The following is a 26,760-nucleotide window of genomic DNA, read 5'->3' on the forward strand; positions in this document are numbered from 1 at the left end:
GCTGAGGTTTAACTCTTTGAAAAACAAATACACACAGAGAATCAATGCCATATTTTATTATCTTGACAGTCATAACTAAAAAAGAACACAGATAAGAACACATAAGAATTACTTCCTTTAAAAGGCTGTTAAAGTGCAGCCACAGTTTATAAAGATAAAACCTTTTGAGTAGAAGCACCCATCTGCACACAATACATGTCGCATGTTTTACCTGTGGACATTCCAGTAAGAAATATTGCCAAATTGCTGAAATGTCAGCAAGCTCTGGTTAACGCTAGACTACCGGAAATCTCGTCCGCGCTCTAGTGACGGGATCTCACAACAGCTCATTGGTAGAGAGGCAGTTTTATCTGGGTGCTGCTAATCGACTTAAAAGACGTGGAATCAGATTGATGAATAGATTTGCTTAATCGCCGCTGCCCGATGTCAGTACCAGAAGCATTCCAGTATCTGCAAATTTGGAGTATAGATGAGGGTGGCGTGGTGGATGAACTCCTTGCTTGTGTGTTTGCTGAGATCAGGATGTCTCACCGGACCATGAATGGACTTTGTGTCATCAGCAGTGAGACCGCAGCCAAGTTGTCATCACTCTGAGGGGGCCTGTGAGAGTATGGGCTGTTTTGAGAGAAATGGTTATTTTTCCTGCAACCTGGCCAGTTTTGATGCTCATGTTACAAATCATGTTTTTATCTTTGCTGTGTGTACTGGCGCTCTCTGAAAACCAACTGGGGAGCAGCTATGAATAGTTGTGGTTGAAGAAACAGAAAGAGGAGGTGGCCCCGTCTCCTCGTTGCCAGAAAATGATTCTGGTTCTCTGCGGTAAAAAGAAAGAGCCTGTCTGGTCTGCCAGCGCAGCACACAGAGGGGTCTTTGTGATTCTGATCAGTCCTTTATTACTGCTTCAACTCACAGCGCCTCATGTACGATGGATACATCTGCTCATCTAGAATATACTGCGCATTAATCTGTAATAGCAGAACTAGTTCCTACCTGCTGAGTTCACAGTTAAACAAACTGTAGATACCTGAGCTCCACAAGAGACAGTTGTTAAAATCCATTATGCATCCAGTCATTTTATTGGCAAATAAACACTGGGTAGATATCCAGCTCTCTGCAGATTGATTAATCCTGTGCAGAAGCACTTTGTCCCCTGATGATTAAGCAGGGTTTTTACTGTCAGAGATGTGTGTACCTGAATTAATGATGAGACAGTTGTTTGGTGGTGTCTGACTGGGATAAATTAACGTTCTCTCTGTTTGTGAATAATTTGATTTGTAACACTGTTTACCATCTTTAAGACTTGAATCACATTTCTCATAATGGATTCCAAATACGTGCATCATTTTCATAGTATCACCAAGCTAGTTATTTACAGTAGAGTGCAGTGTGTAGAATCTCTGTGTATTTTCACCTGAAATCTTAAATGCTCACTTGCACCCACAAGATAAATAAAAAACAATATGTTTTACATAGCACTGTTTTGTCTGCTGTGGGCGGCTGTGGCTGAGGAGGTAGAGCGGTCGTCCTCTAACCAGAAGGTCGGCAGTGCGATCCTAGTCTTCCCTATCCGCATGCTGAAGTATCTAAACCCCCAAAGGCCCCTTATAGAGGAAAAAGTGCTGCCCATACATGCACTGTTTAAACTGGTGAATGGTTATTGTAAAGTGCTCAAGTGCTCATCAAGACAGAACAGCTCAATATGAATACAGACTAAGAGATTGGATTGTCTGTTACTGTCAAATCCAAAGGCAACTCTAAAGTGGTCCAACACCAGCACTGGCCACTTCTCCTACAAATACCTTAAGCGTGAAGGATGAGGAGGCTCTTTTTTCGCTGCTGTCCACACGTGTTCACCTCCCTTTGGGCTTGAAATATTAATGGATGAGTGTTATTCTGGAGTCAGGAAGGTGACCTTCGGGCCTGTGTGAGTCCACAGAGAGACACATATTCCACTTTCCACCACCTACAGTACCTTTTTGTCTAAAACCGAACATTTTACATTCGAACTAAGCAGCTATAAATCTATTGTTGTATTCATATCAACTGTTCACATTATACTAGAACATTGTTGTTCATAGGATATTATGCATACCTCCAACAGTTCCATCAAATTAAATCAATCTACATCAAATTGCTCACACTCATAGCTGTCGATCCCCTAAATAGGGCAAATTTTTTCAACTACTTACTGGGAAAGCGGTGAAAACATTGAAACACCATATCTCGTAATGTTAAAGAAAGTGGAAGAAAAGGGGTCTGCCTCCCGGATCAGCACCAAAATGTCTCTCCTGACTCATAAGACATTCCTCCTCCAAGTTTGGGGGTCATCCACCCAGAAGTTTTTGGGGAAGATAAAAAAAACAACACAGAAATCCAGCAGGAAAACATGACGGCTCTTATGATGGCGAACATAGCCTCAGACGTTACTTTTACACACCTCCCTGTGCTGTGGGGTCCTCTCTCTCAGAAAGTACTGGACGTGTTTGAACATGATGAATGTAGACAGCGTGGGATGGGGGGGGTGACAGTCTCACTCGCTCTGTTGGCTCCAGGCATGGCTAATGTTTTTTGGCAAGGCTGGGTCAGGTGGCATGATGGGACAGTGCATGGTGGCAGGGTCCAAGCAGCTGGTGCATACAGACATGTCGAACACTCAAACTTATTCACTGCAACAAGAGGACAAAGGTGTCAGAGCACAGCTCGCCGTATTTATTATTGTCAGGTTTATTCCCTAAAAACCAGAAAGCTGTTTTCTGCATTGTGGGAATGTCATCTTTGCTGTATGGTACTTTATTAAAAAAATAAAGCTTGGCTGTCTCAGAACTAATGCTCTTAATTTTTAATCCTTAATGGATCTTTAATTATTTATTTTGAATCTACATATCCTGGGCTGGTCTTGGTCTTACATGTGTCTTGAGTTTACAGTTAATAAACCACATTCTGCTTTCTGACTGCAAATATTTTTTTCTATTTGCCACAAGTTTACAGATCATTTCTAAAATAATTTATTTATACCTGAAGTGTCTGCAAGGTGATTTTTCAGAGGGGAGTGAAGTGAATGGCAACCAGTGGCTATCTTTATAGTGAGGAATCTTACAATTTATATTGATTAGATTGAACCATTAAAGCTAAATATAAATCATCATTTGTCCAAATATGTACCATGAGTCAAGAACAATTGGCATCATTGTAGCATGAAATAATCACGAGCCCTGAAATAACCGGTTTTCCCTGCACCCTTCCTCTGCCAGAAAAACATTGAAATTAATTGGGGGAGTTCTTCATGCATATCTGTACATATTGTCCTCAAAATGGAGACATAAATAAACCAGACGACCCAGAGGACAGAATGTGATGTTCGTGCCAGGTCATCCCTGGGTCACTCATGTTTTCACAGCAGGAAGAGTCCCTGCTTGTTCGCCAGTATTCCGCTCACATAGGCCGACACAAAGCAACAGCAACATGCAGTTCAGCAGTTTCCTCCGTAACGTGTCAATTTTCTAATGTTCCAACAGGTGCAGGCGAGTCTGGGAAGAGCACCATAGTAAAGCAGATGAAGTAAGTTACAAAAACCTACTTTTAAAAATACTTTTATTATTATTTTAAAGAATCAATTCCTCCCCCTCACAGTAACTTTTGTTGGGTGAGACAACTTATGGTAATAGCCCAACATGACCAAATCTGAAGACAGGCAAACACATAGTGAGAAATACATGTTTTTTATGCCTCTGCGCCAGTGAAATCCAATGGCCATTTGCAATGTTTTCGTGTGAACACTTTGACCTCCGACAAGTTTTGACTTATGTACGCAAAATCTCAGGAACTACTTTTCACTTGGACTCAAATCTGACTTGATATGATTCTCAAAGATGAATTAGATCATACAAAACTATTTTTGGTCTTGTGAATGCAACATCTTATAGACAGAAAAGAATTTCTCAAAGGTCAGAGTCACGATGAGCTTGCCTTCTTTGCCTTGTGAACGCGTTAGCTTAAGATCACCTCGAGATAGTCCTTTTCAAATTTGGGGCAAATTTTCTCTTAGACCCACTGATTAGCTGATCACGTTTTGGTGGTCAAAGGTCAACAGTAAAGGCATGTTAAACACATTTATCATTTAATTTTAGTGGTCTCAGGTCATAAGTTAAGTAGGTCATATAAAGTGACCTGGAAAGACAAATGTATGTAGACTGATACTGCACTGGCCACATTGTGGCCATTCTGGTTTTGATAAATTGGTAGGATAACCAAACGAATAACACCCCTGTCAAGTTGTGTTTCAAATGTTCTGTTTCTTTTATTTATAACTGAAAATAATGTGCTATTTTTTTAATTACAATAGTAATTAAAGAGCCAGAAAATCAGTGGAGGTGAAACCAAGAGCTTTGGCACTGACCATCAGGCGGGTTCAATCAGAGGGTTTGGCTCAGTAGTTTACAACAGTAACCATGTGATTATAAGATAAGATAAATATGATTCTTTGTGATTTATAGGGCACTGCATGGCCTTTGCGGTTTGGTATTGCCATTTACTGCTCCTAATACAATAATAGAGTGTGATTACAGAAAATGTTGTCATCCCTGTTCTCAAACACACACACACACACACACAAACACACACACACACACACACACACACTGAACCCCAAATGGCTTAATTATTCACATTCCTCTGGGCTAGCCAGGCATTGAATCTATTTTTTATGAGTTTGGAGAAGGAACAGTCTGTCGCTCCTGAAGCCAGGTTATTAACATGTGCAAATAAATCAGCCCAAACACTCACATGTAACAGCCTTATGTAACACCACACATCAAAGTATCACAGCAGTAAAACTTTCCAATTTAGGAAATTATGTATTTGCTAAATTACTTCATTATCAGTTACATCAACACACTGTTAAAGGTGGCAGGCTGTTCACTTAACTTTTCACGGGGGGTGGTCTCACTTCCCTCTACAGCCTGGATGATTTACAATCTCATGGTAGGATGCACACTGGTACATGCACAGACGCTGAGCTCCCTCCCCGCTCAGGTCCAGAGCTATAATAATATTGCAAGAGGTAAACTGAGGATACTGCATCAAACGGCTGCTGCAGACTTGAGGCAGTTTGAATGTGTGTTAACCCCACTGCACCATCCTACACAGCCGTCTCACAGGTGCATGTTTCTTGGTAAGACACGTTAACGATTGTTCATAAAAGCTTCCTTACTAAAATGTGTTACCGATAATTATATCAGTTAAGTTATTACTCTTTGTTTATCTCTTAGTTTATAACAGTGTAGATTTTTATGTTAATCTTAATGATTGATGTGTTGAGGAATGTCGTCGACTGGGGCACTTAGTGGAGTATAAACATATTTTGCATGTGAATAAAGAGAATGTGTGGACAATGGACAAGATTTGATGGTTGTAAGCCTAAAAGGCCTAAATATCTGTTGTCTGCACCTGAAGCACCAAAATATGGTCCCACAGATACAAATTCATTTTCATATGGTAATTGAAGGGCTCCAAAATATTTGTGAATGAATGGTTAATGTGTAGACTTTATTAAATGTTGCATGATGTTTGCTATTCTCAGGATCATCCATGAAGATGGCTACTCAGAAGACGAGTGTAAGCAGTACCGGGCGGTGGTTTACAGTAACACCATCCAATCCATTATGGCCATTGTTAAAGCAATGGCCAGTCTCAAGATAGACTACATCAACCCGTCCAGAGCGGTAAGATGCACACACAAACAGAAGAGAAAACAACGTTTCTGTTATAAGTACATTTCTGTATATTACTACATCTATTTGGTGTGTGCTATGTGGTATTACCATCCTCTGATCAGGGCTTCAGTTTATGTACAAGAAACAAACTCTCAACATGCATGATGGCATACAGACTTGCAAATGTCATACTATTGCAATAATGTAGATATATTTCAAAAAGCTAAAACCATCAAAACCATCATCATTGTGTGAGAAAGCAGAATAACTGGGAGCAGCAGATCAGGCCACAATAAAATGAAGCCTGTGTTTTTTACTGCTCCTTTCTGTTGTGTATCTAGTGTACTTACCAAGATTTATGCTCGTACAGAATTGGGATCGCAACAGTTTACCTTTTGTTTCTGTGAAGCCGCACCGTCCATTTCACTTGTGCTTCTGTCTCGATCTCTTACTACAAAAATGTTATTCCCTCACCTCCACGTTCGAGCATAACCCAGTGAATGAAGACAGTGTCAAAGCCGCGACGCCTCTAGGAAACCAATTCTGTGTCTCCTGCCTTGCCGCCTCTCGGCAGTTCATGTTCAGTCAATAACTCTGGCGAGCTGGCAAAGGCAGCATCATGTGATTTCGGCATTCACCTGTTCACAGGAGCCTTTTTTCACCGCTGCTGGAGATGTGGTTGTTAGAACAAACAGGAACACGGTGTAATGGTTCTCTCTCCACGTCCTTGTAACCTGCAGGGAAACTGTCCTGGTCCCATCTTTGCTCTGCTCTTTTCTAAAAAGTTGTGAAAGAGGATGAATGTGTGCATATAACAATAGCAGCATCAGCAGATGGGCCAGGGATCGCTGTTTGGGATAGATTCATTCACATAAGCACATTTAAGCAGCACATTTCCTTTGCCAGTTGCCTTCTGCAGCATCAGCAAGGACAAATTAATTTCTTGTTTTAAAGTTGGGGTCTTTCTCACTGGATATAGCATGTAAACAGTAGTCTCCCATTGGCAAGTTTTGACTTGATTTGGAAAACACCACTGTCGACATTGTGGTTTAGCCATTTTACCTAACTTTATTAGCTTTAAATGCAGTGAGAGCTTAAATTAGCTTTTGAGGTTGTTTTATTGATGAATCGTTTTGTCAGTTAATCGAAACAGTTAATCAATTATAAAAAAAATGATCTAATTAAAACACACTCACCAGGGGCATCAGAGTATTCATTAAGAAAGGGACACACACACACACACACACATACACTCACACACACATGCATCAAGATAAGCACCACCATCAACAACAACAAGTCACAGCTTCAGGCAGAGCTCCACCATCCCTCTCCTCCCTGTGAACACTTATCAGCCAATGAACAAGCTGCCACCGAGGTCTAACAGCGCTTGAACCCGCTCCTGTGGAGGAGTGTGTGTCACCGTGATTTAACAGTGAATCCCGTCCCTGTCTTCTTCTGTATCTGCAGTGGGATTGAGGACTCTGTTGTGGTCATTAGAGCGGGATGGATAGTTTTTTTTATTTCTCTCACTGACAGATCTGTCAAATGGCCGCGTGTACGTGACGATACTCTCACTGACTCCCACACATGGCAATTAGTGTGTTAGTCTGCCCGTACTTGCACACAGCAGCCCTTCAGAAATTCACACACACACACACACACACACACACACACACACACACACACGTGCACACGCACAAACACGAAAATGTACCTCACATCAACACATGCACATTCACACATTATACAGGCTATTTTCTGTTTACTATGGTAAATGGGGCAACATGGGTTCCAGCAAATACGTCACATTCCCATGCAGAGATTCATTGTTGTATAATCCAACAGTTAAACTGAAAAAAAAAAAAAAAAAAAACTGTTTCATTTGTGTTGTCTAAGCTCACTAGTCATAAAACAACCAAGCAAATCCTGCTAAAATAAAACACATTTTTAAAACACAATAAATACAACAGCAATGCAGAACTGCAAAAATGCATTTCTCCTCAAATATGATAAACAGACAGAAAGATTGTGTTTCCGAAATGAAAAGATGTGAAGCGCTGAGAAATGCAGGGAGTAATTATTACTACATCTTTGTACATCAGTCATTGCATTAACTCAGAGAAGAGGATTGACTTCATGCAAACAGGAAAATGGAAAATAGAGAGAAGCAAGCAGGTTGACAAACATCACGAAATCCAACCACAGTCTGTTATCACAAGTCGGCTGTTACCTCGAGTCACACCAACGTATCTCACCTATCTCGTATGCGCTCGAAGCGGCTCCGTGTATCGTAGGTTTATGTGATATCATCATCGCAATCGTCACATTCTATTGCTGCTTTCACAAGCTGCTTTCTCGGCAGAAGTTCAGAGACACAGTGAACATGTCTAAATGGGTTTTTACTAAAAGCCGAGAAAATTCTTTAAATGTCGTTGGATTTCATTAGGAAAACTGTATTATCTGTGTAAATTTTAATACAGTTTTCTAATGACAAATATTATTCACTTAATCTACGTATTCTGTTTTATCATTTGAGTTTTTTCACAGTTAACATGTATGTTCGGCAGTGATTCTGTTCTTGCAACAACCCAGTCCTGTGTCCTTATCGCCCCCTGCAGGACGATGCCCAGCAGCTCTTTGCCCTGTCTGCAGCAGCTGAGGAGCAGGGCCTTCTTCCCAGCGACCTGGCCAGTGTGATGAGGCGACTGTGGGGAGACAACGGTATCCAGAGCTGCTTTGCAAGGTCGCGAGAATACCAGCTCAATGACTCGGCAGCATAGTGAGTGTGACTTTGTGCGTTTGTTCTTTCTCTGGGCCGTTCTACCAATTCACAACTATCTTATACTGATATATGTAGTTACATTATTTTCAAGTGCAATATTCATTCTTAAATGTAACCTTTTTTTTAAGTAATTATTAGTCTTGTTTTCATTGGTTGTGTATAAGTCTGATTTTAAAGTTGTTTTTTTTATATTTAGAAGACACAGCTTGCATATACATTTTCAGGCCTGTCAGTATCTATGGGGTTTAAAAGCCAGAACACTTGTGTGGACAGAGATTGTTTTAGTTTGAAACGGTCGTTTTCAAAAGAAAAACATATTGGTATGGATGTAGCAGTCTTCTGTTGTACTACCTTCTCTTGTACAATAAGAATAAAAGGGTTCTATTTTATTCTAATCTATTCTATTCATATTCAAGCCTGGCGAAATGTATGATTTTCAATGTCTGCCTCACTTGTGTAATATTTAGGCTGCCACTCTGTGTTTACCCACTGTAAATGTAAATGTGGGGAAACCACAAATCCACAATATGCATGTGCATCCATCTCATCCTTCAGTCCTGCTTGTAACTCACATTTAATCAAGTGAAGCGGATGGTTTTGGATGGGGACGTTCTGCGTGTACAGTCTGCACATCCCTAGCTCACCCACACACATATGGATGGATAATAGTGCCATTAGGGGTGTTTTGATGGATTTAGTGGTGGAGCCCCGTCAGCTTCTCTTATACGAGCTACAGCGAAAAATCCCGTCTTCTCCAGGGGGCTATGGAGTCTGGAGTGTCCAATAACTTTCCTTTAACGATTACTTCTCCCTTTCTGGGTTTGATTAATTTAAGCTGATAAGCAGGGAACAGAAGATGACGAAATTAGACTCTAGTCAACTTTACCCCGAGTAAACCTAACTATGTGATTTAGCAAAAGCCACAAGAGATAAGCCTTTTTTGGAATAGACTAATTGTTTTTATGTCACTGATTTGCAGTCTGAAATGTTTGCTTTGTGTGATTGGCTCACTGTGAGACAGAAAAGTCCATCCGTCAATCCACCTTCCTCGCGCACAACACATCTGAAGAAATTTTTTCCAAATTTGGTGTAAAGCTTCAGTTCGAGTAAAGGAAAAACTGATTAAATTATGTTGTTCAAAGGTCAAGGCAGCTGGGATTTCACAAAATACCGTTTTTGGACCTTCTCTCTCAAGATCGCTTTTAGAGAATGTTATTTCATCTGGCCCCAACATTCACTTGGACTCAATAATTAAATAATTCTATCTCTTCACATCATGTCTTCCAGTTTCTCCAGCCAACTATTTATTTTTAATATGTGGACGTGACTCACTCACGTCCACATAATGCCACTGAGATGCTGGATATATGTCTCTCTATGAGGCGTAGGTTGGCTGGACCATTAAAGCTCCCAGCTGGCCTTTGTTGATGATGCAATGTTGTGCAAGTGGGGCAAGCTGTGTCAGGCATGGGAAAACTGCTTCCACTCTCCCTTACTGACCAACAGTCTGTCAGTGCAAACGGAAAAAAGACAAGAGTGTTGACAATGTTGCCATACAAATCCACCCACTAAGGACAGAACATAGTACATAGGTTCATGGGGTGATGAGTAAATGCAATACTGATACTTGGAATCCACGCTCTGACATCATGTCAACCCCCCCCCCCCCCCCCCCGACAGACACAGTGCACCAAACACAGCAGAGACAAAAATGACGATGAAATATGCATGAAAACATTGCTTGTATTCTGAGCCTTACGGTTATTTCTGAAGCTGGAGATCTAATATGTAGTGAAATGAAAAAGACATATTGAAACTCAGCACAATCCCTTGATAGCAGCAGCCTATTTCATCTGGTAATAATTAACTCCAGCATATCAAACACGTAACCATGCATGGCCTAAATACAGCAGATAAGGTCAGAGGATGTCGCACCTTGTTAAGCCCTGGGACACAAATAATACTTAATAATCAATAATTTTTATTGATTAAGAGATTGATCGATTGAGATTAAATATTATGTTGCTTTTAGAGCCAGTAAATAAGCAGCAAAGAATGCATGTATATATAAACTAAATATTAGCTATGAGTGGGGATGACTACCTGCAATATCTTGCATGTGTTAGGAGGCTATACAGGCATATAATAATGTGCATAAGCCCAAACCAATGGTCACACTGACTACTAAAGTCATGAGTCTGTAATTCGATTTCTTTATATTTTCTCAATTCAGTGCATCTACTTATGAAACTCAAAGACGAGTATTTCACCACCATGGTATTTAAGGAATATATGATTTTTGTTGTCACCAAAAATAAAATAAATATTTGCTGCCATACTAGCTTCATTGAGAATTCAGCCAGCAGCACCTCTCAGTTCCCGTGTTAGCTTGCTATGCCACAGCGTCTGTCTACTACTCTCTATTGCACTGTCATCTAATAATGATTTATCCATGATATTGTAAGAACAATGTAAGAATGTGCGAGTGGTCTCCTGTAGTAATGAACTATACAGACAATTATCACCCATATCCATCTGACAACCAACGTGCAGTTCTTTAAAAGGCACTTAAACAGTCTAATGAAATCCTGCAAGCGGACTCGTTTAATACAGCACGATATGACTCACTCCGCCGAATGTGTCACAAACGAGCTTACTACGGTTCAATGCAGTTCAGTAAAATGCGGGTGGATTTTAATGTTCATGAACCACAAGTGCATTAGTGACCTGCGTGTTTATGCTTGCTCTCTCTCTCTCTCTCTCTCTCTCTCTCTCTCTCTCTCTCTCTCTCTCTCTCTCTCTCTCTCTCTGCTCTCAGTTACCTGAACGACCTGGAGAGGATAGCTAAATCAGATTATATCCCCAGCCAGCAGGATGTGCTGCGAACTCGGGTCAAGACCACTGGCATTGTGGAGACTCACTTCACTTTCAAGGAACTGCACTTCAAGTAAGGTCAAAGGGCACTCACATCATTGTCAATGGACTTCAGGTCTTTTTGAAGCAAACAAATGAATGAACATGGTAACATGTCTCCCGAGGGCTCACTCACCACCGATCGTTGTTTTCAGTGTTAAAACCGATACAAAAAGAAAGTGGAAGAGCAATAGTCTACATTAGCGTAGCAGAGTGACTATGTCAACACATGAGTTTTCATTGAATTAGGTCCTCTAGGTGAAAACAGTGTCATTCCAGTACCAGACTCCTCTGCAACTGCTCTGAACACTAAAACAAAAGCAAAGTGAATGCTGGCGATATACCAAGTTACATCATTACCCAGTAATTGCTTAACAGCTTCATTTTGAGGAATAAATCAAGCAGCGACTGACCCTCCTGCCATGAAATGTGCAACTCAGCAACTCAGAAGCCAATTTACCCCAGCTAACAAAAGGCTAATTACCATGATTGCGCCGAAAGCTGTATAAACAAATCAGACGTGGCCATCGAGCCCTCACTCAAGAAGTGGAAGATCTTTATTTTGCTGCTAACATCCGAGTGTGTCCTCCATCGCACAGCTCTGTGGATCTTACATAAAACATGCCGGGACCCAGCCTGAGCACTCATGTATGGGATAGTCACAGATGTATACATGTATCTATTAATAGAAGTAAGTGATTTATTTAAGGACCCACAAGTAGAGAGTACAGAGTATAGCTGAACATCATATTACCAGAGTAAAGTCATAATGTCACTAAAATAAACTCAGAAATACTACAAGAATAAAGTCATAATATAATAAGAATCTAGTCATAATATTACAAGAATAAAGTCATAAACTTACAGCAATTAACCACTACACAAAATAGGCAACTTCCTCCAACTACATTTAGACAGAGAGATAAATAGATGGATACTTTATTAATCCCGTGGGAAATTTAGATCATCCAGTAGCTTATACACTTAAACACATCACTGACATACATACAAAAATCACATACGGAGAACATATTTACAGATACAGGAATGGAATGCAATGATGTGATTGTGTCAGTGTCCAGTAGGAACGTGTTATTGTGCTTCTGGAGTGGATAGTACAATAAAATATATCTATATAAAAGCAACAGAAAAAAAAAATATATATATATATATATATATATAAATATATAAGTATATGTAGTGGTAAAGTCTGTGCATGGGGATAGTATAGCCAGTAAAGGGATGGACAGTGGGTTGGTATATAATAATGAGATGAGATGAGAAAAGTAGAGAAGAGTAGAGAAGGGGAGGGCAGACTGAGGTAGACTCATGCAGGGAAGATCACTCCCCCCCCTCCTCTTCTGAGTGGTTTCTTCTTTCTTCTGAATGAAACAGTTTTGTGCACAATATTTTCCCTCAGTAAATCATGCTCTGTTTTATTGTATTTCAATCTTTTCTGAAAGGAAAGAAACATGCAAGGAAATAAAAGCACCTAGAGCCACATGGCTCTGGTGTGACCTGTTTCCTGATAAACTCTCTGATATTTACCCTCTGTCACAGCCTCAGTATTTGGCCTGAATAATTCATGGAGGAAATCAATAAGTAGAAAGTCACATTTTTATAACTCGGTCCCTGTTTCTCATAATAAGTAAGGACAGGAAACGGTAACAGATACAGAGAAATGCCATCTTCTGCCAGTGGCGTCATTTCATTCATCAGGACGGTGCGTCACTGGCACCCGCTAACCTGAACAGATTGTGACTTCACTGACACCTCCTATTTGTTGCTATAGCGTCAAAGAACGGCATCTGTTCTGGATGTGTTTGACTATATTATCACTTCAGCCGTGTTGGTTTCTGCTCGCACATCTAACAGCTTCGATCTCAGCTCTCTGCTTCATCATTAGACAGTGCTTTGCTCTGATTACAGAGGCCTGCCTCTTAAAGTCAGCGCTGACCCTGGAATCTTTATCCAATATCTGATGGACACTTCTCGATAGATAGATGGATACTTTATAAATCCCGAGGGAAATTCAGAAACTTCTCCAGCCCTTTTATTCTGAAAGCTGCCTCATGAAAACTTAATGTTCGCCCAGCGATAGAATGTCAGACTGACTTTCTTTTCCTTCCTCTTCTCTTCAACTGTCATTTCCTTAGAAGTCCCCCTTCAGTGCCCTGCTCTCCATCAGCTTCACCTTACTGTCTCTCATTGTCGCCCTCCGTACACACACACACACCCACACACCTACATCACGTCTCCTGTGCTTCGTCCCCCTTGCAGGATGTTTGATGTGGGGGGCCAGCGCTCAGAGAGAAAGAAGTGGATCCACTGTTTTGAAGGAGTCACAGCCATCATCTTTTGCGTTGCACTGAGTGCTTATGACCTGGTGCTGGCTGAGGATGAGGAGATGGTAAAAAAAAGCTGTCATCTCATATGCTTCAGTGAATTTTACAAGCTGTATAATCTGGCTCATTGTCAGTATGAGGTAGCTTAGGTTGTACAGCATTATGACTCCTTGTTATGGCTCTATAATAGGGAGCTCCAGGTTGTGAAATTGGCTCATCTGAGCTTAACTGTAAATTTACAGTTGAGTGCAATTATGTAATAAAAGTGCTAATGGATCATTTTTCAAGTGACTTGAAGCATTTGACCCCAATTTTTCAATGAGTTTATGATTTTTACACAAGTGCTCAGGAGAGACACAGCCTAACAAAGCCCTGAGGGAACTCGCCCTGCTGGTTATTCCTCACATTTAAAACATGAACAACGTTGTCCCCTGGTGGCAGCTCGGATGCATGGTCATGAGCCACGACTAATGTTTCTTCTCTTTAGAATCGAATGCACGAGAGCATGAAGCTGTTTGACTCCATCTGCAACAACAAGTGGTTCACCGAGACCTCCATCATCCTCTTCCTCAACAAGAAGGATCTCTTCGAGGAGAAGATCACTAGCAGCCCTCTCGCCATCTGCTTCCCCGAGTACACAGGTACGGAGAGACTAGTACCCCGAGAGAAACGCTGTGATAGTTTAACACCTGAAGTAAAACTACAGACAGTCTGCTTTGTATCGGCTCACAAAATAAATCACAACTGAACACAATGTGACCTCACCTCCTCGTCTCTCCAAACTGTTTCATCCAGGAGCCAACAAGTTTGACGAAGCAGCCAGCTACATTCAGACCAGGTTCGAGGACCTGAACAAGAAGAAAGACACCAAGGAGATCTACACCCACTTCACCTGTGCCACTGACACCAAGAACGTGCAGTTTGTCTTCGACGCCGTCACTGACGTCATTATTAAGAACAACCTGAAAGACTGTGGTCTTTTCTAAAGGTATGATAGAGGGATGAGAGGGAGGGTGGGGATGCTGCTGGATGATTTGTTCAACTTTGTTCTTTATGCATCCAAATCTCATAGCTTTGTTCATCGGTAAATGGGTAAAAATAACGCACTCTATGGGATGAGCTGTGAACGGACTGTGGTGATGGTGACACTGATCTTTTTGGTCTGAGCTGAAATTAAACTTTCAACTCAAATGAGATCTCCAGGCCAGATTCAGTCTCTGAAATGCACGTTCTAATAAAGCTTGTCTCACATTCTAAACAGCTGATTACATTAGTTTGTGTTTGGCAAGTAAAAGGTAAACTCATTCTGGTCGGGGCGATTTGCTGTGATTGCTGCTTCGGGACCAGATCGAGCAGAACAAACACAAATTGAAGTTCTTATACATTAAAAGAATGAAACCACAGCACTTTTTTCTGTATTATATTGTTTTTCTATAAATCTGTTGCGTTTTCTTCTTTCTGTTTATGCAGGACGATGCCTGACTGCATGAGACTGCAACAGCCATGAGATAATTACCGCTTTTCATAATGAAAACCCGAACAGACTTGATTCCTAAAGGGGACACGTGAAAGAACTTCAACAATCACTGACCTGCTACCATCACATTGTGTATTGTATTGATATTATTTATGGCTTATAACAAATTTTATATATATAAACACACTGAGTACCTTTGCCCAAGAATCCCCTAATTGCAACAGTCCAGGCACTCAGCCCGAATATTTGATTTATATTTAATTATATGAGCTGACTGGTTTAAGTGGAAAATTACTTTTGGAAGTAAAATGTATAATAATAGCAGTAACATTATTTAATTTAGGCAAATACAGCCAAATGTATGTATTTTTCTTCCTGAGCCTTTAAGGAGCAGTTTGAAAGCCACTAGTCTCATTTTTTTGTATTCAGATTTATATTATAGTTGAAAGATTTAAGTTTCATTTTATTTAACCTTTTGCTTTAGAAGTTCAGTAATAGGATAAAGTACAAATTAAACTTTTATATATAAATCACATTAACTTATGTTAACTAACGTTGGCATTTTATGAACCTTTTGACTGCACAGAGCTTATTTTTAGAAGAAAACTAACACGCATGGAGAATGAAAAATAGACAAAGGGAAAATCTTCTTTTTGTACGATGTTTACACAGAATCAATGTTCTCACATATACTCTAGTTCATTATTCTGCATGACTGTCCATAGATTAGTCTGTACCCCCCCACAAACTGAATAACATTCCTGAGTAACTTCTTATAAGAAACAAAAACAGAAAAGGTTAAGTGTCATGCTTAAGATATGTGCAAGATTTTTAAATGCTTCTGTCTGTTCCTAATATTGAATTGTTCTGTAATCTTTGTTTCATTCCAAGTCTGTCTCCATATGTCTGTGCCTTCACATCTGTTTACACTTGTTCTTTAGAGACATGCTATCTTCATAGTGACAATTAGGGCTATTTCTACTCCACTTTGATTCACACGAGCCATTCTTTAAAAAAAACAACGCACCACAACACTCAGAAAAACAGAGGAAAGCTTTTCATTAATATTGTTAAATGTAAATAAAGTTTGGTCACATGATGTTGTATTCTGCAGTGTGTTGTGTCAAAAGAACAAACCTTAACAACATATCATTTCTCTTCCTCGATGCTATAAAATAGCAATGTGTTGGTACTGAATCAGTGAATGAGTGTGGACCACAGCTCTGATAGAAAAGCACAGGGCTCTATACAATCAGTGGAAGTCTCTGATGTCAGCAGCTCCAACAAAAGTGATGACACAACATTTCTCTCGTTTCGTTAAGAGCTGTTCCAAGTCCAGAGAAGCAAAAAGTCACATGTTTTCATCTGTGTCTGCTTGTTTGTTTGTCCTTCTGTTTGTTGTTGTGTTCTGCACAACCTATTTTACTTAAACTTTTCTTTAATGTGTGTCTTTTTAATAAAAGTGTTGTGTTGTAATCCCCCAAGTCAAATCTTATTCAAACCCAACTGTTCTTTCCAAATATGTACAGCTGAGTTTATCACTGCATATTCAAATCATCCATCATCAAGAGGCTGGTTGTTGTTGTTCACTTACCAGAAGGTCGGTGGTTTGATTCCTGAATATTCCTGTCTATCTGTCTATCTATCTACTTTTGTTCAGGAGGTGGAGAGTGTTGTTCACTTACCTGAAGGTTTGATTCCTGAACATTCCAGGCTGCATTCTGAGGTCTATATCTATGTATCTCTTAATGGAGTGTTTTGTTCTCTACTTGTTTTGGTACTTTGACTTAAACCCCTGTGCTTTTCTTTGACCACTGTCCTCAGCTGAATTACAATACAAAGTGTTATCCACATCAAAAAGAGGGTGAGGTGAGGAGCTGAATGTTCCGCTCATCTCCAAATGAAATGAGCTCTTGCCTCCAGCCCCCAGCAGCTGGTTTGCATCTCAAAGTGGCCACTAAAACAGCAGTGAATGAACCGTATGCATCTCCAAGACTGAAGTCAGAGGTGTGAAGAGGTTTGTATTCAGTGGAGAATGGTAATAAGGGGCGTCCTGTTTGCAAACATCCACAAGGTGGCGATATGTAGATTTCCGTGGATATCCATGTCTGCAGAGCTGCACAATCACAGCGTTTGTTTAGGACCGTTTTTTATTGAAGTGGCAGTTTAGACTGAACTTGCACAGCCCATAGGAATTTATATCGAGAGTTGCTAAATAAAGTGTTATAATTGACCCTATTGAATAAAGTATCATGCTGATTTACTCGTAATTCATTTGAACACTGGATATGGAAGGTAGCACTGTTAAAAATGTGCTTTCTTCGTTTATGTACTGTTAGAATAAGAAGGTAAAGAATGATCCAGCTCCAGATGTGGAGTCTCAAAGGAAACCACAAAGTGATAACCGCTGTAATTACATGTGGGGGCGGCAACTTGTTCCAGGCGCTTTGTCATTGGCTGATCCAGTGACGCGCTGCGCTGATTCGCTGCAGAGAAAAGCTCATCATCGCCAAGGTCCGCTGACAGACCCTCATGTGGTTCAGTGGAAAAAATACTCGAGGAGAGAAACTTCTCCTCTGAACATCTGGAAACTTGTGGAGCTGCTCAAATTGATGGGATTTCATTTTGAAACAAATTCAGAAGTACTTTTACACTCAGGAGGAGAAGCAACCGTCAAACTGACAGGATCCTGAACTTCACTGCAGTTATTACCTCAAAGGAAATGGTATGTATTTATATATTTGAACAGTTTCGTAGATGCACTGCAGTAGTATTTAATGTAAATACAAAGATCATGGCACAGTATTCTGTGTTTTGTATATGTATCTATCTTTTTTGCACTAGTTGGATTTTTCCAAACAATATTTCTTCTTAATGCATTTTCTTTAGTCAGTGTTAAACATTTTTTTATTTAACTGGAATTCAAATTCAAAACAACGTTAATTGTCCACGGAAGGCAATTGTAATAATATTGTGATAGTACCCCCCCCCCCCATGTCACAGTTAATGTGCTCCAAACTGTGTACATCTGAGTGATTCACTGCTCCCCACTGTGTGAAGCAGCCGAGGAGAACAGCACATTTTAAAAGAAGCAGCGTCCCACTGTGGATGTCTCTGTGTGTCAAATAAGTCTCCCTCAGGGGCCAAATGGTCCAGCACCCACAGCTGTGATAACATCATGGCATTGTGGTGCCCATTACCGCTCCGAGCCCTAAACTGTGGCCAGGCGAGGAGGCTCAACAAACTTTACATTTACTGTAGTAACTCGTAAAATACAAACTCAAGGTACGTGCCCTGATTTCTGCTAATCGGCAAGTGATATGATTCATAAATAGGACACGGCCGCTGTGTAATTCCACAATGTTGCTGTCATTTCCTGCTCTATAATACAGACCAGGCAACATCCTGTGAGTTAGGGGAGTGTGGAGAGGATCAGCGAGCCTCTGCACTCCTCCATGATTCAGCTCTCACTTTGTTCAAACTTCCCCTCAAGCTTAAGGAGGCAGGCAACGTTTTCCCCAGAATGAAATGTGCATCCTGTTCTCGGAGCAAAGGCTTGTTTCATTCTCCGGGATCATACTTGCATGGGATGGTCTCCATAAAGCTGCTCTGAGGTTTGCATGGAATGCCTCACTTGTTATATGGTCATAGAGCAGTGATCTCAGCTGGTAAAAATCTTCTTGGCCCAGGTCTGGAAATAGAACAAGGAACTGCTCAGGCCTTGACTCGACAGACTAACTGCTCTGTTCTCTGCTGTAAAATGTCTCTTACCGCACAGATATGTTCTTTTAAATACAGACTTTATTGAAGCTCTGTCTGCACCACTAAGTCTTTGTGTCTGTGTCGTTGTGAAGCTGTGTTTAGGAGATTCCACTGACTGCCTCCGGGACCAGGTGCAGTACATGATGAGATCCTTGCAGGACCTGAAGCAGATGAGCAGGCCAAGGCCCCTGAGTGAACCGTGTGTCCGGTCACTCGCTGCAATGCGCCTCTGCAAGCAGAGGGCCCGGCAGGAGCGACTTTCAAAACTACGCATCTCTGATGCCAGCGACGCCAGCACGTATGACTCTGCCTGCTGCCTGGCCAGCCCACTGGAAGAGGAGGATGAGCAGCAGGAGCATGAACGACTGGCACAAGGCTCTCCCAGCAGTGAGAAGAGTGTGGACTTTGACTCTGGTTACTCTGAGGCGTCTTGGTATGATGAAGGAGTGGTGTTGAGGAGGACCAGGAACGTGCGAGTCTCCTCCTCGGCCTGCCTCCGCACAAACAGAGGACCCTCTTGCCGCATCCGTCCTAAATCCACCTCGGACGCTTGCCTGGAGCGCTGGACCTCGTTTGAGGCCAGTGACCAGGAGGACTGGACGACGTCGCTGCTGAGCCGAAGCAGAAACAGGCAGCCCCTCGTTCTGGGAGACAACAGCTTTGCGGACCTCATAAAGAACTGGATGGACCTTCCAGAGTGTCCCGAGCCAACGCAAATGAAACCCAGGCGCCACGCTAAAGACATCTTAGAAAACATGCGAAAGAGACTATCAGGGATGTCTAAAGGCGTGGAGGTGAAGCCACGGCCTGCGGACTCTTCCAGGATGAGCCGAGCAGCAGAGAATCCCAAGAGGATGTCCTGCCCTGTGGGGGTCCAGGCTCTCAAACCTTTCTTTCACCAGTCCCACACTGGACTGCACCAACTGGACTCTGACTTCTATAAGTTCACCGCTCTCATGAAGACGGGCAGCCGACAACCCATCATATGCAATGACATCATTGGATACATTTGAGCGAGACTGTGCCTACGGACTATTACTTACACAGAAGTTTAAATAAGATGGTTCTATTTTCTTAACTTGTATTTGTCCATAATGTTGATACATGTGGAATAAAAGGTTTCTGTGTGAATTTAATGAAAACGAGTTCTGTTCCTACTTGATGCTGTTAAGATCTAATTATCTTATGTAATTATCAAACATCTGACACTTTCGTTCATGTTGATAACGTTAATAAAAGATCATTTTTAGACCTTAAATGCTAGGTTAATAACTGCACCTTCCTGCCATTGACCCTTTTGTCTTATGTCTTGAGCCTAATAAGTAATTAGGAATAAAATAATCGTATAATTACTTTAATAGTTTTAAAAAACATTAAAAACTGAGAATAAAAATAGGTAGATGGCTGAAAACGTAACTGGTGAACTGAACAATTAAAACCATGATGAGGTAACGAGGTGTATTAATGACGCATGGTGACACACGGTTCCACATGTTTTGCTTAGTGGTTCTAAAATAATTTAATCACAAACAGCATCCAGAAACCATCCAAGCAGATGTCAGCAGTGATGATCACAGTGACGGTTCTTAATGACATGATTTCAAAACAGCAAACTGAGATAGCAGAGGAAATTAAACACAACAACACAATGTTGTGAGGGGCGTAAAGTGAAACAAACTGTGTTATGGGACATGAAAACAAAAACATGTGAGGATGGACAATGATCCTTGAAGATGAGCACAGTATCTGAGCAGGTCAGGGTTTCTGAATGGAGGGAGGGAGTGAGGCAGGGGATGTGTACACGTGTTGTTTGCAGGAGGATTTACACAAGGCAGCTGTGTCCAGATGGCAAAAGCCTGGTGAACCGTCGAAGCACTGAACCTACTGTGCCAGCTGCCCGGTCCAACCCGCAGCCCTCTAACGTCAAGCTCCGCCTGACCTGAATTAGACCTCAGAAGGGGTCCAGCACTGCTCCACCAGTGCCAGATCATCTGATCATCTAATCCATATGCCTTGGCATCTCCACAAGCTCTTAGCGTGACTTCTCCAAAGACACATGTAAATGAAAACCAAACCTTTGTAAACAAGAATTTCTGTTAATATCGCTAAGGACCTCAGAGATGGCTGTTTGTTCCTCTTTTAGCAAATAGTAACGAGACAGAAAAGCCTTAAATGAGGAACTGGGCATTAACCTCTATAGATTTGACAGTGTATTGGGAATTTCATCAAAAAGACAACAACTGATTGGAGTGTGGAATTATTCACATCCCATAATCAAAGTTTCGTAAAAGTGATCACAGTGCAATTATTCAAAGCTTGTTTGAGGAGTTTTGCGTAAAATGAATAGGAAGACAGCTATGGCAACAAAAAAACGCTTTTTAAGTGATATGGCGTCACAGGAGTGTTAAGTCTGCTTTCCACTGGATCCTCGTGGTGGACGGCGTCACAGGAGCAGGTACCTGATGGGAGGGACTTCCTCACAGTCCTCGTCCTCAGCAAACGAGGGGACCAGCTCCAGCATCTTCACGTGCGGGGGGACGTCTTCTTTAGTCACCATTCTCACCAGGTCAGACACTCTACAACCAAACAAGTGAAACTCATGAAATCACATTAATGAGCCACACCACAGATGACACAGTTCTTTATTATGATGAATATGAACACTAGTTTTTTGGGGGTCTGTTCAACACAAACCATCCGAGCAGTAAGTGCTTTTTTTTTTACAAATCATTAGAGACCAAAGCAACATTGACTTTTTCTTCATCATCAGAATTGCTAACAATAGTAAGAGCAGAGAATAATAGTGTTCTAACTCTGCAATGATTTGGTCCCATGTGATCTCAGTGTTTTAGTTCTACATTCACCCTACAGTGTTCAAACAAAGGAAACACAGGGCCGGGCGACTGCACAGGAAATGTGTACTGGAGAGAGAGGGCATTTGTCATGTACAAGCTGCCCCCCCCCCCCCCCCCCCCCTCTGCCCCATCTGACTGCAGCTCCAGCTCCCCAGGGACCCCACCGTCAGGGAGAGGACAGGACATGCACAGTCTGTTTCAAGACCGACAGGAAGACCTCACAGCAAGGTTTAACTCAAATAAAATCGAACATTTCAAATTACCCAGTAATGTATTAACTCTGAACTCTAAACTTTTAATTAGATTTTTTTCACTCCTGGAATCGAAACTTCCCCGAGGGCGCACGTTCCACGCTCACAAATCAACACTCACTTCAAACACTGCAGAGCTTATGAAACAAGCCTTGAATGTGCTGCAGCATCGAACAGGCCTGAACAGCGTGGCCTCTCCGATTGCAGGAGCCAAAAAATGCTCGACACCTAATTTAACTCTTTAGCTCTTTTCCTCAACAAACAGAGGGAAACCTGAGGAGGAAGCAGACTCAATCATCAGTGTTGGGTGAAGCGCGTGAGTGTGTCAACAGGCTCTCTCCTCACCGGCTCTCAGGAAACACCTCATCCTGCCATTAGCCTCTATACAAACAGTGGGACGCTGCTAACTGTTGTTGTTTGTGTGTATGTGGTTGTGTGGCCATGTATAGCCGTCGACTGTACATGCAACATTGTTTCTGTATCTTTATCTTGAGTGGACATACCTCAGCTGAAGCCTCTCCTCTTGCCCACTGTATAAGAGAGCTTTTCCGTAGAAGAGGCCGCAGATGATCAAGCTGTATTTGACCTGTACAAAGGCAAATTATTCCATAAGTTTGCAGTGAAAGATAAACATAGCAAGGCTTTACAAGTATTGCATGCACGCGTTATGCTGAAGAGATTTCTACAATGATAGCTAAGCTCTGCTTATGACCTGTGGCCTAGAACAACTTCAGGAGTTCAGGAAGCTCTGCTGTTTCTCTGCAAACAAACCACGGGGAAGCCGGACAGTCGAAGGTTAAACGAAACCCAGAGCAAATAAGAACACTTGCCAATTTATTTTTCCTTTGCCTCCTACGAAGAATCAATAGACCAATTATTTTTTTTTTACAGCAAGAAGGCGTGTGCATAAAGAAGAAGACCCGGAGTCATGTTCTCAGACATTTCTGCTGCAGATATAAGTTTTTTTTGGCTACATCCATACTACTCTAATTTCGTTGGAAACCCGATCAACTCTGCTTCTGGCCACCACACTACTCCAGGGTTTTAGAGTCACAAAACGTAGTTTGGAAACGCTGTGAAGTGTGCCGAACACAACAAGGATTATCAAATTGTTTCTGACCCTGTTGTCTCTGCTCCTAGCTGCTGTGCAGGAAAAAACTCTGTATTTTACTTTTCACCAGAGCTGGTTCTCGTTTGTAGCATTGCTCTTTCTGCAACTCTTTTTTTCCTGTTTACACACATGCTCATGCTTAGTTTTCATGAGTGCCCACTTGATATGCATTTCAAGGAATGTTAGTAGAAGGAGGAAAAACTGATATGGAGCCAAAACGTTTGTCTGGTCAGGGGTCAATTTATTTTGAGACGAAAACGTAGTGGTATGGATGCAGTCTTAGGGTTAGGGGTATACAATAAGTAAGAAGTAAGAGCCTTAAAGGAAAAGTTGGACATTTAGGAAATTCCACTTAATTGTTGGTAGAAAACAGTCCTTCAGATGTAAATAGTAGGTGTGATAGGTGTGAAGTGGTCAGCCAACTCAAACAATGGGCACTGTGTGCACTGGAAGAAGGTGAACACATTTAAGAAAAGAATCAAATCTGCACTCAGTAACACAGGGTGTGAAGAAAGTGTGTGTTTCCTGTGTGAGAGGAATGAGGAGGTCGTACCTTGATATACTCCAGCAGATCACCCAAGGTCATTTCCGGCTGATCGCCGCCTCTGCCCTCAACCAGGAAGCCATCCCACAGGGTGTACGGCTCTCCTGCGACCTGCCGATAGACACGACACATCCACCAGCAAACACACACATTATCACGACAAGGTTGACAGATGAATTATGACTTGCTGTGAAGGGAAGTGAATGTTTGGGTCCACAACAAGAGCGCAGGACACTCACGGACAGAGCGACTGCACTTTTCATCACTGGAGCAGAGATCCCAACAAGCTGCCACGAGGTCAAGAGGGGGCTTCCTCATATATGTTTTTTATCTATGAGACCTACTCAGTTCTATACAAGAGAAAAAATCTACGTCAGTACTTGTGTATTCCAGGTTCGACGATAATAGTGCGACTTGAGAAAAAGCTCAAGTACGTATCTTATAAAACCTGCATCTAACTGAGGTAGTTGTATCTCCAGGCAGTGAAATAACTATGTAGGAGTATTTCCAAACACCTTGCCAGAGTCTATTTCAAGTGGTGAAGCTTCGTGGGAGCATTTCCTCTCATTGAGAACTTTGAGTCGTCTTTGTTAGAGAGTCCCCTGATTGCACCATGTGTCTTGTATTGCCCTCTTTTTTCACTTAGAGGTGAGACTGTAACAGTTCTCTTACTTACTTATTTTTGAAACACGGATAACTACTGGCCAAAAGAACCTCTTATTGACATATGGCTTCTCTTATTATAATAGCAGCCCAACCGCCTTGATACATGCATGGACTTAATGAAATAGATGAGATTAAATAAAATGTGCAGTTATTTGGGCTTGAATAAAAGCACTGATCAAACAGAAAATCGGCCCTCGTGATTAAAAGACGTCACCAAAGTTACTAAAGTCATCTTAAGATATTTCAATATAAGCTAGAATATCTCGACCCAATGGTGCTTGGGGAAGAAGTCGAAGATCGTCAAATTCAAAAGGATGTAGCTGGAATGCATTTGACACGTCCAGACCTTATGACAAGAGAAATGTGATCTGAGTCTTGTGAGTCTGAATAAAGAAAGTCATTTATGGAGATAATTACACATATACACACTTATAGCGTGTTTCTTTCTCCTGCCTCTGGCTCCACTGTCTCCCCATAGCCCTCATGAGATCAGAGATTAGGATGGATGACCCGACAGCAACTCAGGATCAACCTTTGACCCCTGAAACAGAAAACAAAGTCCTGACACCCGGACACATCCATTCAACCCCTGCAACAGACACTGCTGTTTGTACATCTATATAGATATCGGTACATGAGGCCACTTGTTTACCGTAAACCCCATATTCCACACATGGGTACAAAACACATGTAAATGGTCCGGATTCCGCACATGCAGAAAATACTTCAAAATATGTCACCGTCCAATGTCCAAGGCCGAACCTGCTCGCACAAGCGCTTTCTGGCGAGAGAAGTTGTGACGATCAAAAATTGGCTCGAGATGCAAATACCAAAACTCCAGCTAAACCTGGGTCCAATTATCTCTGCTCCAGCGGCCAAGGGGAACTTTCTGACTGGCCCTCGCAGCTCCCACCACACACAGGGATGTGGGGGTATGGAGACACACTTGAGGCATACTTCTCCCTAAAGTCTCACTGGGTGTCTCGCTCCTTTGTCCCAGTTTCCAGACAAAGCCCGTTTTGTTTGTGACATGCTGGTCACGTTAGCTTCTTTAGTGTCTTTGGACTGATTTAGCAGTAAAGCCTCAAACTTTCAACAGGCAGAGCACAGCCAGGGTCTGAAATGTACAGTGCACAAAATACTTTCTTATTCTTATTGATTGTGCGAATGCAAACCCTTTGTTGCACTGTAGAATGGCCCTTGTTTTAAGTGGTCTTACGCCAGAGATTTTTTACGAGTGCCTTGTGTGTATAGTTGCTGATTCCACACAATGCAAAGCGAGCACGCAGGTTATTTTTACTCCGTCACCTCCCTTCCGCTCGCTCTCATATCTGTCACACAGCTCTGATGGGAACCTGAAGTAAGTCAACGCCAGCGCCAGGACACATGTAGAATGACATGAACTCTCCAGCACGTCTGCGGGGGAGAGAAAACATAAGCATGGGGATGCCAAACTGGCAGCTGGAAACAATTAAATAGTTTCCCAACCTGCAACCACGACAATATCTCTTTGTCACGGAACTTCCAGAATAAAGAACAGAAATGCCCCAACGAAGCAGTAATCTCTGTGGAAAGAGAAGAAATGTGACGCTGAGGGTCATAGTTTTTCTGCACAATATAAACATATGAAGACATTTTCTTTGTTTTGGAAAAATATTGGAAATCTGATCTTCTTAATCATGATCCATGAATTTATCTCTTAGAAATGTCTTGCAACTTGAAAAAAAGATCCTGGATCCGTCCCCTGATCCGGATCCGCACCAATTTTCATGGAAATCTGTCCAGCAGTTCTTTGTGATCCTGCTAACTAATAGACAAACAAACAAAACAAGGGTAGTAAACTGTTTTGAAGGTGGACGAAGGCATACAAATCCAAATCCACATGAAGACCGTATATTGCATAAAACAACACATAAGTCCAATCTATTATTATTGGCCAGGGTTGACTTAATGTGGGAGTTTAGAATTACAGTCTGAGAGGTCCCCTGTTATGTTAGCAACATGACAAATCTGTGCCCGGTGTCACTTGGTGGCTAAGCTTCACAAAACCAGCTTGAACTCCAGTTGGCTCGTGTTGAATGCATTCAAAATAGATTTGGAGTGCGTCTGGCGATGAAACATATCTCACTGGATGTCTGCGCATCCAAGGGTCTGTTTGGATGTAAAGCAGAGCCGGCGGTCGGGGGACTCTGGGAGGGGGAACTGAGTTTCACTTCAGAGGACAGGGACGAGACAAACGGACACTTCATGGGCCTGAGTGGTATAAAGCCACAGTGGCTGACGTGAGTGTTGGTACTGTGTGTTCTGTGTTGTTGGAGAGAAGCCACATGTCTCATCTGC

The 26,760-nt window shown here is 41.8% G+C and overlaps 3 protein-coding genes across 3 annotated transcripts in view; 2 read left to right on the forward strand and 1 right to left on the reverse strand.

Annotated features, from left to right (window-relative positions):
- LOC133967868 (guanine nucleotide-binding protein G(i) subunit alpha-2) overlaps positions 1-16,330 on the forward strand; it is a 33,578-nt gene extending 17,248 nt beyond the window's left edge. The window contains exons 2-9 of the mRNA XM_062403552.1: positions 3,516-3,558; positions 5,579-5,720; positions 8,333-8,493; positions 11,315-11,443; positions 13,690-13,819; positions 14,242-14,395; positions 14,550-14,742; positions 15,225-16,330. Of these exons, the coding sequence (XP_062259536.1) occupies positions 3,516-3,558; positions 5,579-5,720; positions 8,333-8,493; positions 11,315-11,443; positions 13,690-13,819; positions 14,242-14,395; positions 14,550-14,740 (950 nt within the window). The 3' untranslated portion in view covers positions 14,741-14,742; positions 15,225-16,330. The remainder of the gene's footprint in view (positions 1-3,515; positions 3,559-5,578; positions 5,721-8,332; positions 8,494-11,314; positions 11,444-13,689; positions 13,820-14,241; positions 14,396-14,549; positions 14,743-15,224) is intronic.
- Positions 16,331-17,754: 1,424 nt separating this feature from the next.
- inka1b (inka box actin regulator 1b) lies at positions 17,755-20,145 on the forward strand. Its single transcript, XM_062403561.1, has 2 exons — positions 17,755-17,956; positions 19,086-20,145. The coding sequence occupies exons 1-2, from the start codon at positions 17,954-17,956 to the stop codon at positions 20,004-20,006; spliced, it is 924 nt and encodes a 307-aa protein (XP_062259545.1). The 5' UTR covers positions 17,755-17,953; the 3' UTR covers positions 20,007-20,145.
- A 333-nt stretch (positions 20,146-20,478) lies between these two features.
- uba7 (ubiquitin-like modifier activating enzyme 7) overlaps positions 20,479-26,760 on the reverse strand; it is a 33,575-nt gene continuing 27,293 nt past the window's right edge. The window contains exons 22-24 of the mRNA XM_062403573.1: positions 23,764-23,865; positions 22,603-22,685; positions 20,479-21,569 (exon numbers count right to left, since the gene is read on the reverse strand). Coding sequence (XP_062259557.1) covers positions 21,437-21,569; positions 22,603-22,685; positions 23,764-23,865 — 318 coding nt within the window. The 3' untranslated portion in view covers positions 20,479-21,436. The remainder of the gene's footprint in view (positions 21,570-22,602; positions 22,686-23,763; positions 23,866-26,760) is intronic.

The sequence above is a fragment of the Platichthys flesus genome, chromosome 2 (assembly GCF_949316205.1).
Source record: "Platichthys flesus chromosome 2, fPlaFle2.1, whole genome shotgun sequence".
Taxonomy (NCBI): domain Eukaryota; kingdom Metazoa; phylum Chordata; class Actinopteri; order Pleuronectiformes; family Pleuronectidae; genus Platichthys; species Platichthys flesus.